Below are 19,901 nucleotides of genomic sequence, written 5' to 3'. Positions count from 1 at the left end.
CCTAATAATTCAGACTTATCCTGCACTACTTACTTATCCTGGGCTGGGTGGCATAAAGAAACAGGGTGACTTTTTAATTCTAATTATTTATTATTCTCTGTACTTTGTAAGAAAGCATATGCATCACAAAATTAATATAATTTGATGTGAAATAATTCTGTAATATTGACCCTATATTTTAAAGCATTGATGTTTGAATACTTGTAAATATTTTTCTTTTGTATTTTCCATAGATGGACAGTACATATGAGTTTTTCTATGTTTTCTTTGTTTTTGATTTATTGTTTTCCAGGCGCACATCTCTGAAGTAAGATGATTTGTCAGAAATTCTATGTGGTATTGTTGCACTGGGGTAAGTAGCATTCACCTTTGTGTATTTGGAAGGTTATTTCTGCAGATTAATTTTTAAAGAGGAACTTTTATATTATAACAGTAACTTTGGTGCTTTGTGGTCTCAACCTATGCCTATAAATAGCTGTTCTTATTTAGTCCACTAGCAATGCACGTTACCATTCCTTGACCTTTTTACCCCATCAAACAAGACAAACATACCATTGCATTTTAGTTTTATTTGTGTGTGTGTGTGTGTGCACACGCACGCGCGTGTGGATACATGCATACGTGCTGCCTGCCTGCCTGCCTGTCTGTCTATGTGAGGTTGGACAGTTAGTTGGCTATATTTCCGGTGAGAATTTTAGTTTATGCATTCCAACTACCTTCTTTTTGGGTTTTACTGGTTTTAGACAAATTTTAGAATTTTCTAAAATGTAATAGACTTTTAGCTTGTGTTAAGGCTCCATGGAGAAACAGAACTGATGGTGCCTGTGTAAAGATGTTTATGTTTTTGTTTTTTTTTTTTAACATAGGGAAACCTAGTTTGTTTATTTTTTGGTACCTAGACTTTTTCAAATCCATTTGTAATTGCAAAGTATTTGGTTTTTGTTACTATGTATTTATCACATAGGAAATGTTTATCACATTTGGAATCTGTAAAATATGGAGAGTTAAAATCAACTGATAAGTGTGGTATTTCATTATCATTTTGATGCTTTGAGTACTTAACATCTGCTCCCCTAACACTTTCTAAGGATGTCTATATTGTCATTATCTATAATTGGCACACGGTGTGTTAGATCTTTGACCTTTCTCCTGTTTAGCTGTATCATTTGACTAATCTACAACTTCCTCTGCTATACCGTAGTTCACATTCTGCTCTCTACCTGTATATGGTCAATTAATTTAGAATTCACATGGCCATGAGATCATGTGGCATTTGCCTTTCTGTGCCTGGCTTTACTTAACATATCCCCCCCCCCCATGTGTTGACAATGGAGGCTTCCTTCTTTTTATGACTGGATAATATCTGCTGCTATACAGTGGACGTAAGTTGATTGTCCCCCAATGAGCCATTGTGATGGGAGATTTGGTCTTTGGGTGATGGTGTCAGGAAGTACTGTGGACCCTTTAAATCCGGGGTCCTAGAGGGTTGTCTTTACACACTCTGGAGGCTTGTGACTCCTGGAGTTCTCATTAAAGCTCTGTCCTATCAAACAAGCCTGGGTTTATCTAGCTCTGTGCTCATGACTGGAGGTATATTCACTTGTTTGACCCATAGTATTTTTCTGCCATGGATATTCACACCATTAGGTTGCCTTCCTTGAGCATTTACTATGTTGTTTAGATTTCCAGTCTCCAAAACTAAGGCCATTTTGTTGTAAAGTTAGGCTGTGTCCAATATTTCATTATAGAAATGAAAAGCTGGACAGTGCAGCGTGCACATAAGCAGTCCTTTACCCATTCATTTAACACTTAGGTTGATTCTATATCTTGAACAGTGCTGTGATCAACATGAGTGGTTTTATTTTGTTTGGTAGACATCTCATAGTACCATTGCTGGACTATGTTTTTCAGTTTCTGAGGCACCTCTGTACCATTTTCCCTAATGGTTGTACGGATGTACACTCCCATCAACAGTGTGGGAGGATTCTTCTTTCTTCTGACCTCGGCTAATGCTTGTTAGGCTCATCTTTTTGAGAATTGTTTTGTAGCAGGAGTGGGGTGATGTATCACTGTGATTTTGACGTATCTGCTGATTAGTAGAGGTGAACATTTTCTCACACATCCATTGTCACGTGTTTGTATACTTTCTTCTGTTTCAGTGTACAGGTGTCTTGCCTGCATGCATGTCTGCACATCACATGCATACCTGGTGCCTATGAAGGCCAAAATAGGATTCTTTTTATGTATATATTTATATTTATATAAAAAGAGCAATAATGGCAATATGTTATGTATCAATAGCAGCAACAGCTTTTCCAGGTTCTGTAGTCCTTTGAACAAAATTGTAGAGACATCCAGCACACTCCATTTTTTAAAAATACAAAAAAAACAAACAAGCAACAACAACAAAAAAAAGTAAAAAACAAAATCCCAGAAGACAGCACAGTTCTGTTACTCTTGTGGAACTTGGCACCATTTTTTTTTTAATTAGTTTCTCAGTCATCATCTGGGCAAAACAGAGTTCTTATTCTGTGAAGCTAGAGTTACAGAACTTTGTGAACTACCACATGTGTCCCAGGAATTGAACCTGGGTCTTCCTCAAGAGTAGCAAGTGCTTTTAACTGCTGAACCACCTCTCTGGCTCCTTGTGTATCTTCTTTTGGCAGATGTTTGTTTGTGCCTTCCAACCATCTTCAAGTAGGGTTATTTTGAGAATATTTTTAGTTCTTTGAGAATTTTATACATGTATACAATGTGTCTTCATCATAGTCAACCCCCCCCCATACTCCCAATAAATACATCTCTCTCCCAATGTCACATCCTCCTTTTCTTTTTAACCCACTGAGTTCAATTTGTGCCACATGGGTGTGGGGTCCCTTGTTTACTTTGGATATTAACTCCATATTAGACACACAGTTTGTAGACTTTTTTAGTCCATTCTGTAGTCTGACATTTGAACAGCCACTCTGTTGAGTATTTCCTTTGCAGTGATGAATCTAGAATTTGACATCATGTTGGTCTACTTTTTTTGTGACAATTGCCTGTGACTTAGGAGCATGTCTCAGAATGTCACAGAGTTCATTGTCAGTGATTGCCAGATTTACTTCAGTCTTGTCATAGTTGCAGGTCTGCTACTTAGGCCACTGGTCCATGTTAAATTACTTTTGTATTTGATGAAAAATTGGGGTATAGTTTCTTTTGTTTTTTCTTATGAATACCCTTTTTTTCCAGTGCCATTTACTAAAGAGACCATTCCTTTTCCAGGGAATTTTTGGCAGGCAGTTTTTGTTGAAGCTTTGTTGGTTCTAGATATACAGTTTTATTTCTGTGTTTTCAATCATGTTCCGCCGATTCAGGCATCTTTTGCTTGTCAGCATTGTGCTATTTTACTTATGTGACTTGGTCTTATGTTTGGAATCAGCTTTGCTCTTTTTTTTTTTTTTTTTTTTTTTTTGAGACAGCATTTCTGTTTATGTCCCTGGCTGTCTTAGAACTTACTCTGTAGACCAAGCTGGCCTCAAATGCAGAGATCTGCCTGCTTCTGCCTCCGAGTGCTAGGATTAAAAGCATGTGTTACACCGCCAGAGAAGCTAAGAAACAAGGAGGACCCTAAGAGAGACATACATGGTTCCCTGGAGAAGAGGAAAGGGACAAGATCTCCTGAGCAAATTGGGAGCATGGGGGGAGAAGGGAGGGAGCTAGGAGAATGAGAAGTGGAGAAGAGGAGGGGTGAGGAAGACATGAGGGAGCAGGAAGGTTGAGTCAGGAGAAGAATAGAGGAGAGCAAGATAAGAGATACCATAATAGAGGCAGCCATTATAGGTTTAAAGAGAAATCAGGCACTAGGGAAATGTCCAGAGATCTACAAGGATGACACCAACTAACAATCTAAGCAACAGAGGAGAGGCTACCTTAAATGCCCTCCACTGATAATGAGATTGATGACTACCTAATATGCCAGCTTAGAGCCTTCATCCAGCAGCTGGTGGAAGTAGAAGCAGACACCCACAGCTAAACACTGAACTGAACTGGAATCCAGTTTGCAGAGAGGGAGGAGTGATGAGCAAAGGGGTCCATACCAGGCTGGTGAAACCCACAGAAACAGCTGAGCTGAACAAGGAGGAGCTCATGGTCCTCAGACTGATAGCTGGGAAATCAGCATAGGACTGATCCAGACCCCATGAATGTGGGTGTCAGTGAGGAGGCCTTGGAAATCTATGGGGCCTCTTGTAGTAGATCAGCATTTAATCCTAGCATAGGAATGGACTTTGGGAGCCCATTCCACATAGAGGGATACTCCCTCAGCCTAGACACATGGGGAAGGGCCTAGGCCCTGCTCCAAATGATATGACAGACTCTGAAGATCCCCCCCTTGGAAGGCCTCACCCTCCCTAGGGAGCAGAAAGGGTATGGGATAGGTAGGGTGTTAGTGGGGGGCAGGGGAGGAGGGAAGGGAGAGGGAACTAGGATTGACATGTAAAACAATTTGTTTCTAATTTAAAGGAAAAAAATGGAGAAAAAAAATAAAGGCATGTGCTCCCATGCCTGGCTGGAGGCAGCTTTGTTCTTGGTTATGATTTCTTTGGCTTTTGGTTGTGTTTTTGTGGTTTCATATGAACTTCTGTAGTGTTCAATTTATGTTAAGAATGTTATTGGCATTTGATGTGGATTACATTGAATTTGCGCACTGATTTGGGTAGTAGAATTTTTTTTAATTTATGGAAACAGAATATTTTTTCATTTGTCTTTAATTTCTTTCATCCATATTCTACAGTTAGTGTAGAAATGTTTCACTTCTTTGACACATTTTTTGGGGAGGAAAGGAATATAGCTTTTATATATTTTTTTTATTAATTCAAGTTAGGGAACAGGCTTGTTTCACATGTAAGTCCCTTCTCCCTCCCCTCACCCGCATCCCTTCTCCCCCACCTCCAACCTACCGCCCACCCCATCTACCCAACACTCCCCAGGCAGGGTAAGGCCCTCAACAGGGGCTCTGCAAGGTCCACCAAATCTTCCTGTGCTGGGCCTGGGCCCTTCCCCATGTGTCCAGAGCCAGAGTGTATCCCTTCACATGGGATGGGCTCTCAAAGTCCCTTCTTACACCAGGGAAAAGTGCTAGTCCACTTCCAGAGGCTCCCTGGAGTACAGAGGCCTCCTTATTGACATCCATGTTCAGGGGGCTGGATCAGTCTTGTACTGGCCTCCCAGATAACGTCTGGGGTTGATATGCTTTCCCTTGTTCAGGCCAGCTGTTTCTGTGGGTTTCTCCAACCTGGTACAGACCCCTTCGATCTTCATTCCTCCCTCTCTTCAACTAGGTTCCAGATTTCAGCTCAGTGTATTTTCTGTGGATGCCTTGACACATTTTTTTTAAAAACGTAGTTATTATGAATGGAACGCTTCCCTCTTTTTTATTCCTTTCCCCTTCTTTTGGCTGTCACAGTGTTGCCCAGGCTGGTCTTGAAACTGATGGTGCTGGTGATCTTCCTGTGTCAGCCTCCTAAGTAGCTAGAACTGCAAATGTTCTATAAGTGTATTTTTTTTTAAAAAATTATTTTCCCTGTGTTTTGATGTTTATTGACGTCTAAAATCTGTAGTTCACATCAGGGTTCACTTTTGTCCATCCTGTAGCCTTGAACAAATGAATAATGATGTTTCTCCACTACTATAGAATCAGAGCACTGTCCCTGCCTGCTTGTTCCCCAGATCCTGCTTACTCACCCCTCTGCTCAGCTTAAATCCTGGCAACCAGCATCCTTGGTGGAATCATGAAGATTATGTCATTGTGATGGCTTCTTAGGGACGCACATGTAAATTTCCTGTGTCTTTTCATGGCTTGATTTTATATTTCTCCCGTGAACTGAATATTATGCCTCTGTCTGAATTATGCACTTTATTTATCCACTTAGACACCAAAGAACATTTTGTTTGCTTCTGTTTCTTTACACTTTATTACATTTAATTCTTCAACAACTCTCATTCCATTCACAATTCTCAGAACTCTCACACTGCGTTAGTGAATATACACAGTGAGAAAGTCATCAGACTATTCAGATTCATTCATAGAATGAAGAATGGTAAAGAGTTAATTGTTTATTTTCAAAATTTTCTTACTTAAAGATCGGCTTAGAATTTGAGGCTTTGGGGGTTCATTTCTGCAAATGCTCTTAGTTTCATGTTTAAAAGGTAATGATTTACATGCAGTGTGAATTTCCTGGAGGGAGTCTCTGGTTTTGCATCATTTCCTGGGATGTGTGGGGGACATTTCCTATGGACATCATATGTCTGGAGGCTCTTGGGAAGGTTCAAGAGACCTTGCAACTATCTTTAAGTCAGACAAACTTTCTCCAAGAACCTTCAGTGAAAAGTGTTACTATACCCTGAGACTCTTCCAATGACTATTAAGAGAGCTTTAGTGCTTACTGATGTAATTAAACATCCAGATAGTTCTTATTTATTCTGAAAGTTGGAATAATTTTGTTGTAAAAAGGAAGAGAATTCATGTAAATTTTCTCATACTAAAATGTAAACTTGTTAGATTAACGAGAAAAATTGACTCGAAAATTTCCAAAGGAGAAGTGCCGGAGAATGGCACTAGTTGAGTAACTGTATCAAGTTGTCAGGTCTAATACACTGGAAGGTGGGAGCTCAGAATTGTTCGTTAGGTACTGACTCAGCACTCTGCAGGTTAAGCATTTCTGAGTACTGCACCATTTAGTCTCAAGCACTTTCTAGTTACATCTTTGTCAAAATGATCAATTGTTCCCTGTGTCTTTTTCCTGTCCTAACAGAATTTCTTTATGTGATAGCTGCACTTAACCTGGCATATCCAATTTCTCCCTGGAGATTTAAACTGTTTTGTGCACCACCAAATACAACGGATAACTCCCCTTTTTCACCTGCTGGAATCCCAAAGAATGCTTCTGCTTTGAGTGGGGGCTATGAAGCAGTTTTTGAAGCTAACTTGAATGCAAGCAGTGTCTACATTTCTGAGTTATCCAAAACCATTTTCCACTGTTGCTTTGGGAATGATCGAGGTAAAAACTGCTCTGTGCTAGCTGGAAACACTGAAGGGAAGTCACTGGCTTCAATGGCAAAGGCCTTAATTTTTCACCAGCTAGGTAAGTACTTTCGTGTCCCAGTATATACTGTTGTGTTCTGTCTGTATTCATCAAAATGTTTTAATTCTCTAAAACTTGTATGAATTAGATATACTATTATGTAATTAACATATATTGTAAATTTTACATGCTATTAAAATAATGATTCATCGTGTGAGTACTAAACATGCTCTGATCATTTTATAGCTTATAAAACTGTCATTAAGGAAACGCTTTTACTTTTGAATACACTCTTTAGAGTCTAAATTTTCTTGGGAGCAGAAAAAAAAATGCACACTTTGAAGAGCTAAAATACCAAATTACTAGCATTACTGTTGAAGCAGTGAAATTTCAAAATGTTTAGAAATAATGATGAATTGTGCAGGCAAAGAATCTCCCAGAAACAATATGTTATGCTGAGTGAATTTAACTGTTGTCTTAAGAATAACGCACACCGAAAGTGGCAAGCTTCGTTAATTTTGTGTATAGAAATTAAAACAACAAAAGTATTTCTAGGTCTTCTGAAGGGGCAGAGCAGGCTCAGTTGACTCAATCGTATGAAGAGAGCGCAAATAGGGGAGAATGGGCATACCTAAGTAAGGACTCATGTGTGCTGTTAGCTGGGATTCCCTAGTTGATATTAATGGCCCTCCCATCCACATAATTCTTCAGGCTGACCTCTGACCTCTGTTCTGCAGAATGCTTAATGGTAGTCCTGGTCTTTATGCAGCAATGAAGGAAATATCTTTATCTGTGACTACAATAAATATCTTCAGCTTGTAGTAGTAGCACATGAGAGACCCAGACAGGAGGACTGTGAGTTCCAGACCAGCCTGGGCTACAAGTTAGACCCTGTCTCAGCAACCAAACTGGACAAAAGGAACCTTCAGATGTTGCCAGATGTCCCATCTACCCGTTTTAGCACTTTTGATTATGTGGAAGAGCACCTGCTGCCTTTGCACAGGACCTGGGTTCAGTGATTCAGTAGTGAAGAGCACCTGCTGCTCCTGCAAAGGACCTGTTTCAGTTCTTAGCATTCATGACAGGAGACTCAAAACCACCTCCAACTCCAGTTCCAGGTGTTCTGATGTTCTCTTCTGGCCTTTGTGAATGAACCTGCAGGCCTTAGGTGAACTTAAACTCCTGCAGGCACACACACACACACACACACACACACACACACACATATACAGAAATAAAACAAAATAAATCATTGCAAAAAAGAACAATGATGTTAATTATGTTATAAAACTAGATTTTAAAAACAAGTTAGTAGGAATAATTTCAATTAAGTTCATAAATGTTAATGTCATTTTGAATGGAGCTTTTTTAATTAGTAAGGGAATAGCTTAGCCTATCCATTGATTATTAAATATGCTAAGAATGAACAGAGTTGTCAGGGTCCATCTACTCCACACTGATGTCTTTGGGGCTAAGATCAGAACCAGCCAAAGAGCCTCGGGTCTGACCCTGAATAGGGGAGTGTGGATGAGGGAAGGCCTAGCTATCCTATGATGTTAAAGATGAGACAGAGACATCAGGTCATAACAGGAAGGTTCTCAGTCAATACTGGAGACCATAGTTTATTGTTCCATCATCTTAAGTAACCATCCAAAGGTGGGGGCAATGGCAGAAGACATCTATTATCATGTATAAAGGGCTGGTATCAAATATTTCCCTTGATCCTAGAGACACTCCTAAGCAGCACTACTCACTAGCCCTCAGGGTGGGTATAGACTCGCCCTGGCCCAGGTCTTTTGTTATATAGAAATAGGAGCTATTCCCCACTGAGGCCAGGTAATCAGCCACTTGCTAAAAGACAATATAAGTTCTGAGCTCCTAGAATTCGTGGCTGGCTAGAGCACATTTCTGGAAATACCGTGTGGACACCAACACAGAGTCTTTTTTTTTTTTTTTTTTTTTTCGAGACAGGGTTTCTCTGTGTAGCTTTGGAGCCTATCCTAGCACTCACTCTGGAGACCAGGCTGGTCTTGAACTCACAGAGATCCACCTGCCTCTGCCTCCCGAGTGCTGGGATTAAAGGCATGCGCCACCAATGCCTGGCCCAACACAGAGTCTTAATAATGAGTCTTGGATGATAAAAATATCATTTCATTTTTACTTTTGAGGGTTAAATGAATACCATACTATGTATTTTAGTTTTATATTATAAATGGGTAGTAACTACTTAACTTTTAAGTGAATTAAAGTTTTTGTGACTAAAATGAGGAGGGAAAGTAGTGTCTACCAAAGGTTTCAATTTGTTATTTTTTCATATAGGTTTCACCTATATACAAGGTGCCCAATAACTAGAAATACTTCTCATTTGGAGAAATTCATTAATGTTATCTTAAGTTGATTTTGCCTTGATATATATATATATATATATATATATATATATATATATATGTGTGTGTGTGTGTGTGTGTGTGTGTGTGTGTGTGTGTTAAAGAGTTACTTTCATTTTTATTTAACATATATGTGTGTGTCTGTGTGAATTATGGCACATGTGTTTGGTTGCCTACAGAGGCCAGAGATAGCCTCTGGTCCCAGGGAACTGGCATTACAAATGGTCACAGGCCTTGATGTACTGACTTCTCCTGAAAGGTAAACGGTAAGATAAATAAAAATGAGTCTTGCCTTGTTTAGGTAGCTTGAGATTAAAAACAAGTTGAGAAATAGCAATTGAATTTAAGTCTCTGATTTCAAACAGGCGGGGTGGTGGGGTTAGGGTGGCGGGAGGGGAGTTACTAAACTGAGGGTAGAAGGCACTGAATGGTTCATACAAACACACTCCTAATAGGGCCTGTTTTTCCCCTCTGAGAATGGGCAGCAGAAGTAGTAAATTCATTTTAGCTCTTCTCTTTGACTGGGTTGTTCAGAGCATTTTTCAGGTTTAATGCAGTTTATTTTTAATGCAGGTGTAAACTGGGACATAGAGTGCTGGATGAAAGGGGACTTGACATCATTCATCTGTCATATGGAACCATTACTTAAGAGCCCCTTCAAGAATTATGACTCTAAGGTCCATCTTTTTTATGATCTGTGAGTACCGACTCAATTAATTTGGCTAGTCATGTGACCTCTTTTGTTTAAAGTACAGAAGTGGATTTTGAACGCCTTCCATGCCTGCTCTTCCTTTGCAGCTGTGTACACTATAGAGAGTGGTTTGTATGTTTTATAGCCATCTTCTCCATCAGGTTTCCCCTTTCTCTTCCTGTTTATTTAGTCATGGAGACACTGCAGGTATGGATGGATATGCAGTCTAAAAATGTGTGAACAGTGTCAGATTACTGCTCTGTGAGAACTGGTTAATGTGTTTATTATTATAGGAGTTACCCTAATGCTCTTTCTGACATATCCCTATCCATTTGCTAATGGAGAGAGGTTTTTCACTGTGTACAAACTTCATTGAAAACATTGCCAACATGAGTGGCTTTAAAAAACCTGATTTTGTCTTTAGGAAGAAACAACAGAAAGAAGTTAAATGGATGGGCTGCAGTTGGAGGCTTGTTAGAGAGCAGGTGGTGGAGAGACACCTGCTCTTAAAAGACAGCAGAAGTTCCAGAGTTAAGAACCCAAAGTCTAATAGCAAGTACTGGAGATAAAAGGAAGAATGAATGTTTGTGAGGCCTCTAGTCCATGCCGTATTTACTTATTGGCTTTACCAAAAATGTGTACTTTGTCAAGTGGAATTTAGGCTGTGTTTACCCGAATGGCCATGTGAGCTATTAGGTACATTCAGGCCCCGTGTAGTCTCAATCAGTAGCTAAAATGATTGGTATGGCCATTTCTTTGCATGTGCCATTCTATTTGTGTGAAATAACAATTGTTTTTTAATGATTGAATAAAAAGTCCTAGGCTTGAGAAATTCATAGTTATAATTTAGGTAGAGTTTAGTTGATTTTCCTGAGTCACTCTGGTTAAAAAGGACCACTGATTTGACAATTAACTCTAATCCAAGTAAGAACACTTAGTCTACTGACTTACAAGCTTTTTGTTAGCTCTTCTTTACTGCCTAATAGCAGAAAACCTTTACACTGACTGTCTTATATATTGAAAACCCTTGGCAATTCATCTGTGAACTATCATAGGCAATGGGCCTTCATTTCTTTTAGTTCAACATGCACAAATCATGAAGTACAATCCATCATATACATATGTTTAAGGAGATATATCACAACCAGGCGGTGGTGGTGCACTCCCAGCACTTGGGAGGCAGAGGCAGGTGGATCTCTGTGAGTTTGAGGCCAGTCTTGTCTACAGAGTGAGTTCCAGGACACCTAGGGCTATTACACAGAGAAATCCTGTCTCAAAAAACAAAAACAAACAAAAAAGATATATCATGTGATCATCTCAATTGATGCAGAAAAGGCCTTTGACAAAGTTCAACATTCCTTTATAGATGAAAGCCTTGAAGAAATCAGGAATAGAAAGAAGTACTGCAACATAAAGTCCATATATGACAGACCTATAGCCTCGTGCGTGTGTGTGTGTGTGTGTGTGTGTGTGTGTGTGTATTATTTATGTGTGTGTTTGTATGTCTTGAGCCTAGAAAGGGAATCACAAGAGAGGAGAAAATGTAATAATGAAATACACATACTTGGGAAGCAAAAGTGGAGAACTAACCCAGGTAGAGAGAGAACCAGCTGTAGGGGTGAGGGGGCATATAGGAACAGTGGAGAAGAAAATGACTGAGAACCAAGTGTGAGGACACATATGTCAAGTGTTTTAATTGTGGCAGACAAAGTCATCTCAAAAGAGATTATAAACAGGGCATTTCTAGAAATAATTCTTTTTATAAACATAATCCAAATAGAATGCCCCTCCCTTCTTGGTTATGCAAAAGTGTGGCAAAGTCAGGCATTGGACAAATGAATGTAGGTTGAAAAGAGATTATCAAGGTAATCCTTTGCCTTCAGGACATGCCTTGAGGAGCCACTTGAAAACCCCTATACCAAAACTGGTTCATTCATTCTCCATCCACATTGAAGATAGGAAGACATTCAGTCTCAGGATTCTCCAGGAATGCTGAGGAGAGGCAGCAGGATCAGCCTATTTGGCCTGAGGTAGTGGTAAGAGCAAGTGGCCCCGCTACTTTGCTTTTCTGATCTTCAGCTTGAAGTTTGAACCACAATATCAGTTTCCGGGTCATTTATTTATCCTGAAACACACATATGTCTGAAGAACCTGCATTGAAACCTAGTACTTAGTATTATTACTTAAACAACTAATTAAAAAGAAAGCCTCAAAAAGGTACGAAAAATGAACAACTGTGAGGAAGTGTCAAATAGAGTTCCTATCTTCATTTCTGTGACAGATCATCAGTTCACTGAGACCTTAAACCCTGTACACATTGTAAATGGAGAAAGCTGCTGAGTTGTAGTTGTCCTTCAACAGAAGTGCACCAGATGACACTCATTTGCCTTCTGTGTTCTGTATCTATAAATAACCGCATGAGACTCACTATGGCACAGGTGTTGCTTATTCCTGCATGGCTAAGTTGACCATATTCCTTTATCTTTAGTCCATATATAAGATAGCTGAAGTTTTAGAAATACTATGTCTTTATCTCCATCTTTGCCTTTTAATAACTAATAATTGCCAAGAAAGAATACCCAAAGGACGAATTTGAGAGAGTCCTTGCACCTAGGATAAACTGGACACATGGAAAAACCATAGTTGGAGTCTAGTTAATTTTCCATATTGGGTAGGTTAGAGGGGAAACCAGATAACCAAATTGTGATCTAGCAGATTTCAAAAATACTGGGTGTGCTGGTTCTATTTTTGTCAACTTGACCCAAATCTAGACATACTTGGGAAGAGGCACTCTCAGTTGAGGAACTGCCTCTATCAGTTGGCCTGTATACATGTCTATGGAGCATTTTCTTGATTGCTGATTGATGTAGAGGGCCCAGCCCTCCATAGACAGTGCCTTCCTGGGCAAGTGGGCCAGGGTTGTATAGAAATCAAGGCAATGAGAAACCTTCAAGCTCCTGCTTTGGGTTCCCAAGGTGGCTTTCTGCCATGATGGACAGTAACCTATAAGCCAAATAAAGCCTTTCTCCCTCAAGCTGTTTTTGGTCAGTGTTTTTATCATAGCAACAGAAAAGCAGACTAGAATCATGGAGAGAGTGATTATGGCTGTTGGTGGAAAGTAATTCCAAAGGACAGATGGATAAATCCATGGCTTATATCTAGTTGTTAGGGCATTGAACCTCAACCTTGCTTGCTCAGTCTCCATTGGCATTTTCTGTCTGTGGGCATAATCTGCCAGGATTTCCAGACTTTCTGTTTGTGTCATATTCCATGTATGCCATTTCCAGGATCATTCTGGTGGGGGAGAGGGATTGTAAAATATTCTATTCAGAATCAAAACTTTATGAGTTATCTTCTTCCATGCCTAAAAAATTAATTTTGTTGTTGGGTCATGAAATGGAGGTTGCATTTATGGATGGGAAGCTCTTTGCTTCTTTCATCAGTAGGGGATGTCTACTTCTGAGATGCTTATGCCCAGAAAGGTAATTTCTTCTGAAATGCTGTGGGGTTGGAAGCCAGAGAGAATATATGTTATTATGCAGATACTGATTCCAGGCTGTTGATTTTGGTTGAGTGTCATTCCAGGATCTTTTGCTTCCTGAGCAAACTCCATTCTGAAGACCACTCTTAACATCTCTGAATGCTTTGGTAAAGCTGTCATACACAGTGCTTTATGAAGCATGACTTCATGGCCAAGCTTACTTATTTAAAAATGCTGGGACTTGCTTTAAAATAGCAATTGAATGTATCATTTTATTTTAAGGAAATCACCATTTTGTCCCATCAAAATTCACAAGAGAAATCGTTCAAAGACTTCCATGTGTGAAAAAGGTGTGTTTTTCCAGGAGGTAAAATTTGATGTTTATAAAGGGTTTAAAAACCTATAAATATGTCCTCAAAGGGACAGCACTGTTTGAGCTCAGATATTAATGTTTGTCTGAGAACGTGAAGGAGAGATACTCCAAGAAGTGTGATATGCTGGGACTGTTTTAGGCATTTATTTTGTACCAGGGAGGAAGTTCTTCCTTTCCTTTGTAAGGTCACTTCTGTGAGCCCCACATTCTGACTTTTGTGTAGGGAAGAGTGTTCACAGCAGGCTTCCCCTTTGTTGTGTGACAAGCATTTTCCTGGGGATGACAACACAGGATTATTCACTCCAGATAGGGAGCCCAGACCAAAGTAAGGATGCCCTTAAACTCCACCTTGGTGAACCAATGAGTTTTATTGGGGTTACTTAGAGGAATATTGGTGAGGAGTTCCTTACAGGAAAAGAAATGATTGAAAAACAACTGCACCACCAAAGCCTTCCCCATAAGTGGGTGACAGCTCACCAAAGCCAGGAACCTGGAAAACACTGTACACCTGCAGGCACCTCAGCTGGTTGAGTTTCCAAGTGACTCAGTTGATCTTAACCTCTTCCAGTCAGTGTGACTTAAGTTGACCTAAACCTCTTCCAGTCAGTTTGGCTGATTTCTGGTTCTTACTGTTTACTTAGGAGGAAGGGAGGGATCTAGTGATTCTGGTCAGTTTCAAGGACTTCCTGAAGCTATTTGAGTTGTTTACCTTCTCTTTTAAGGAACTTCCCTGTAGGATGTTTCAGTCTGGTAGGAAACCCCAACACAATACCCTTCATTGTGGAGCTGATAGGGTGTTGTAAAAACATTAAAATACCTTAGCCAAGTTTTAAAGTGTGGCCATGTAATAAAAAGAGGGACAGAACACAGGTACTAAGGATTGTCCAGCACAAATTAAAAGTATTCAGGGGAGAGCATTTGCAAGTGCCTGAGGCACAGACAGCCGAGCTGGAAGACTAAAGGCTGAGAGTGGTTGAGCTAGGAAGCCAGTGAACGAGGGAGCAGTGGCCAGGTCAGGTTAGGAATTGCTGTGCCAGGTCATGTTGGGGAGTGACTTTGGACCTTCCTGGCTACTAAAAACTGATTCACTCCTTTCACTCACCAGTTTTCTGTCAGCATGGGGTGATTTCAAAACACACATACACAAACTTCTGTGCCTTGAATGGTTTCACTGTTCCTATTGACCCCATCTAATTTACCTGTTGTCACGTGCATTCTCCATACTTCGTCATCACCTGTAAACTCAATATGAAGATCCCACACCTTGACTAGCTCTCCTCTCAACCAGGCTAGTCCTCCATTTGTGGTTTCAGGAATGGTTCCCCGTGTGTCTTGGCTTCTCTCTCTTGTGGTACTTTGTCTCATTTTTTGTGACCTCCCTTCTTTGACTCTTTCTTAATGAATGACACCTGTGCCCTTTTCTCAGTTTTCACCAGCAGGTTATTTCACTGGACATATCCCGCTCTTTGTGCTTGTGTCCAGTGTTGACATAAGTCAGTCTTGTTTATCTCCTGCTCAACTGGGAAGTGCCTGACCCCAGAGCCCCCACAGGGTAGGTGGGGAGGCTCTGGATGTTGCTTAACCAAGGAGAAGGAGAGACAGACAGAGGCAAAGAAGTAAAGAGAGAGAAAGAGACAGAGAGAGATGGGCAGAAGAAAAGAAGAGGAAGAAGAGGAAAAGCAGGCGGGGTTCTGCCTTTTTAAGTGGGCATAGCTGTAGTGAGGAAGCTGAAGATGATGTCAGGGCCCTGAGCAGATCAGAGTATTGCCTGAGTATTGGTAAGCACATGTGTGTAGGGGTGACATACTCTTCCAGGTCTCCAAGGGGTGGGCCCGGTGTGCCTGAATGCTAACACAGACTCTGAATTGTCCTAGCTATCTAGAGTTGGAGAAATTTCCAGAATGCAGCACAGGGCTGGGGAACTTAGGCAGCACCTGGCAATATGTCTGAATTGAGGCCATAAAGAGAAAGAGAGGAATTCAGGGGTGTGAGGGGGCTCAGATCCATGGGTGAAGTGCTTGAACACAGGGTGTGGTCAGAAATTTTCAGTGTGGACACCTGAGTTCAAATCAGCCTCCTCATGATGCCATACAAGAAAGGATTGCAGAAGAGAAAATTAATTATCAGAGGCTGTAATCTAGGTAGTTAATGAAATATATATACATACATATATACATATATACATATATACACACATATATACACACATATATATACATATATATACATATACATATATACATATATACACACATATACACACATATACACACATATACACATATACACATACACACACACACACACACACACACACACAACACACACACACACACACACACACATATATATATATATATATATATATATAATATATATTCTCTGTGTAGTCCTGGCTGTACTGGAAGTCTCTCTGCAGACTAGGCTGGCCTCAAAGTCACAAAGTGAATGGGAGAATGGCCAGTCTTTGCTTCCTGAATGCTGGAATTAAAACGTGTGTACCACTACCACCCAGCTTGTGCTACTTTTTTTTTTTTTTTTTTTTTTAAGACAGGGTTTCTCTGTATAGCTTTGGAGCCTTCCTGGAACTTGCTCTATAGACCAGGCTGGCCTCAACTCACAGGCATCTGCCTGCCTCTGCCTCCCAAGTGCTGGGATTAAAGGCGTGCACCACCACTGCCCAGTTTGTAGAACCATTTTTACAGCTCATGACATGAAATTTCAAATAGGCAATTTGCAAAGCTAATGTGGGTAAAGTTCCTCTTCAAGGGCTGTGGACTGGGGTTGGCTGTCAACTCTCCTAAGTTAGGGCCTCAGGTGGCACACTTTAGTAGTATTTTTATAGTTTAGTGTATGCCTGGCTTAGAAAATGCTAATATATTTATAGAGAAATTTCCTGGGAAGAAAAATATTGTACCAAATATGCCTTTATGAACCATGTGGCTATTAACAACGAATTTTGAGTTCTAAATACCTATGCCTCTAACTAGAAAGTTTTGTACAAGTAAAAAAAAAAATGTTCTTGCCTCATTATTTACTTTCAAGTAAAGTTTGTTCAGATATCTAAGAATTAAATAGTTACTAGCAACCCGTGTGTGTGTGTGTGTGTGTGTGTGTGTGTAGGTGTGTGTAGGTCCGAGTACAACAGTCCTCACCTCCCACCTTGTTTTGAGGCAGGGTGTCCTTATTCATTGCTAACAGATCAGACTAGCTAGCCCAAGAGCTCCCGGGGACTCTCCTGCTTCTGCTTCCATTTTGCAGTCAGAGTACTGGGGTCGTAGATGTGATTGCATCCAGCTTTTATATGGCTTCTTGACATTCAAAATACAGTCCTCACGATTATGTAGCAAACACTATACCTGGGTGTTACGATAAATCTTTCCACCAAAAGCTGCCTGAGCCCCACTGCCACGTGTGTGCTTTAAGCAAGCCGCCTGCCCGAGTTAGGCCCAAATGAATACACAGAAACTTGTATTAGGTTCAATGCTGCTTGGCCAATGACTAGGATTCCTCATCTGTTAGCTCAGTCTTAATTATCATAAATCTATATATTTTATAAGACTTATCTTATTATATCACATTGTGCCGCTGGAGCAGGAGTGGAGGGGAGAAGAGGGCCCTTCCTGTTTCTCCTTCGCTTAAATATGAGTCTCCTTGCTATGGCACTTCCTGCCTGGATCATCACTTCTCTACTACATTTCCCAGAATCCTCTTTGACTCCTAGTCCTGTCTACTTGCTGTCTCATTGGTCAAACAATATTTTATTTAACAATCAATAAGATAAACATACATAGTACATTCCCCATCACCTGGGAGCCACTCCTCACTCCCCACCCTCCTCCTCTTCACTCTATACTTAATTCTTATATATATGAACAAACTTTACTTGAAGGCAAATAAGAATTAAGTAGATAGTAGCAAGTTACATATTTGGGTCCACTCTCTCGTTGCCCTATCAGAAATTCTGCTGCTCTTTCGAACATTGTCCTTCTATGGGAGGGATGCCTGTTTTGCACATTTTGGCCATGCCAAACATTGGCTTGCTGCAAGGTGAACTTACTATGGCTAGCATGTGGAGAAGTAATCTCACTACGTGGGTCAAGTTGGTTGACCGTGCTGTTTAGCTCTTAATCCGGAATTATTTTGTCTGCTTGTTACATTAATTTTTAGAGAATGGTTAAACTTCCCAGTAACTATGACTTAGCCTATTTTTGTCTGTTACTAGGTAAAAGTATATTATGTACTTTTAGTGACCCCCCCTGCACAATTTTTTTTGTTATGAATGACCTTATTTACTGTGGTAAATAATTATTTTATTGAATTCTACTTTCTTGACATTAATGTAGCCATTCAGCTTTATTTTGATTTATCTTGAAATAGCATATTTTCTTCTGTCTTCTGTAGTAAATTTGCATTTTAGTGTTGAAATTGATTTCTTATGAGAGGTTTTATAATTGGGTCTTATTTTTCACCCACTTTGCTATTGACTGCCTTCTAAGTGAGATAGACTATTTGCATTTAATGCCACCAACTCTATTCTCAAGCCTTCTGTTGTTTTTCTCATCTCATTATTTCTTGTCATTTTCTTTTCTCTTCAAGGCAGGGTTTCTCTGTGTAGCTCTGTTTGGCCTGGAACTCGTTCTGTAGACTATGCTGGCCTCAAACTCGGAGATCTGTCTGCTTCTGAGTGCTAGGATTGAAGGTGTGTTCCCCTGCCCAGCTACTTTTCTCTGTTCTTTTAGGTTCTTTTTTTTATGATCCCATTTAATCTGCTTTGTTGCCTGTTAGCTTTGTCTATGCGACCAATTATTTTAGCAGCTTTCGAATCATGACATGTCTTAGAATCTAAGTGACCCTGTATCACTTTGTATGTTGTGGAACATTTCAGTTGTTCACTTCCAGCTTTCCCAAGCTGGATTGCTAAGCCCCATACTTTAGTTTAGTCTATGTCACAGCCTGTAAATACGTGGTTTTTACATTTTTGCTTTAATCAGCCAGTAAATAATTATCCTTGACGTTGAACTTCATTCCTTTGTATGACACAGGATTTCAACCTTCTTTTATTTTCTTGTATCCAAAGCCTTTCTGAGCATTTTTATAATGAGATCTGAAGATGATTTTGTAAGTTTAGGTGTGCCTGGAAAAGGCCTTTCTTTTCCTATTTGTTTTTAAGGACATTTTCACTGTGGATGGTATCTTAGAGCTGTGGCCTTTCTTTATTGTTAGTGTTTCCGTGGCCCCTTGCTGATGCTACCTGGACGGTTAATCTGCTCTCTCGTCTTTGTTTTTTTCTGATACAGCCTGTCTTTAAGCTGAATTTGATGCCCTGCTTTCAAAAACCTGTCCAGTATTCCCACATCCATGCTCACACATTGCTCTTATATTTAAATACAGGCCTGAAGTCATAGGTGATTTGCCTCTGGCCCCCTTGAAAGACAGTTTTCAGACTGTCCAGTGCAACTGCAGTGTTGAGGAATGTGACTGTCATGTGCCAGTACCAAGAGACAAACTCAACCACTCTCTTCTGATGTATTTGGAAATGACAACTGCTGGTGTGACTTTTCAGTCACCTCTAATGTCAGTGCAGCCAATGCTTGTCGGTAAGTTGCACTTCAGAGTAACAGTGGTACTAAGAAATCAATCAGGAGAAGGGGTTGAAAGGTTACTTACGGGTTAAAGATTTCCACTGGCTTACATCACTTTGATCAATACTGAAAACCATGGTAAATGTAGTACTAGGTATTACAGGCAGCTTCACCGATGTGTTCACTGTAGTAAATGTCTCTAACCTTAGCGCTGGAGTGGTCCTGTGAAATAGCAGTGGCCTCTTTAAGTCTTGGATTTAGTGAATGGATGTATATTCTTTGACTATCACCTGTTTATATCTCAGTTAACTGTTTCTGAA

General features: G+C 40.1%; 1 protein-coding gene across 1 annotated transcript in view; it reads left to right on the top strand.

The window, feature by feature from the left end:
- Positions 1-312: 312 nt before the first annotated feature.
- Lepr (leptin receptor) overlaps positions 313-19,901 on the top strand; it is a 61,271-nt gene continuing 41,682 nt past the window's right edge. The window contains exons 1-4 of the mRNA XM_035438951.1: positions 313-352; positions 6,795-7,124; positions 10,025-10,148; positions 19,391-19,596. Coding sequence (XP_035294842.1) covers positions 313-352; positions 6,795-7,124; positions 10,025-10,148; positions 19,391-19,596 — 700 coding nt within the window. The remainder of the gene's footprint in view (positions 353-6,794; positions 7,125-10,024; positions 10,149-19,390; positions 19,597-19,901) is intronic.

This window comes from Cricetulus griseus, chromosome 2 (assembly GCF_003668045.3).
Source record: "Cricetulus griseus strain 17A/GY chromosome 2, alternate assembly CriGri-PICRH-1.0, whole genome shotgun sequence".
NCBI classification, from domain to species: domain Eukaryota; kingdom Metazoa; phylum Chordata; class Mammalia; order Rodentia; family Cricetidae; genus Cricetulus; species Cricetulus griseus.
This window is presented reverse-complemented; position numbering and strand designations above follow the sequence as displayed.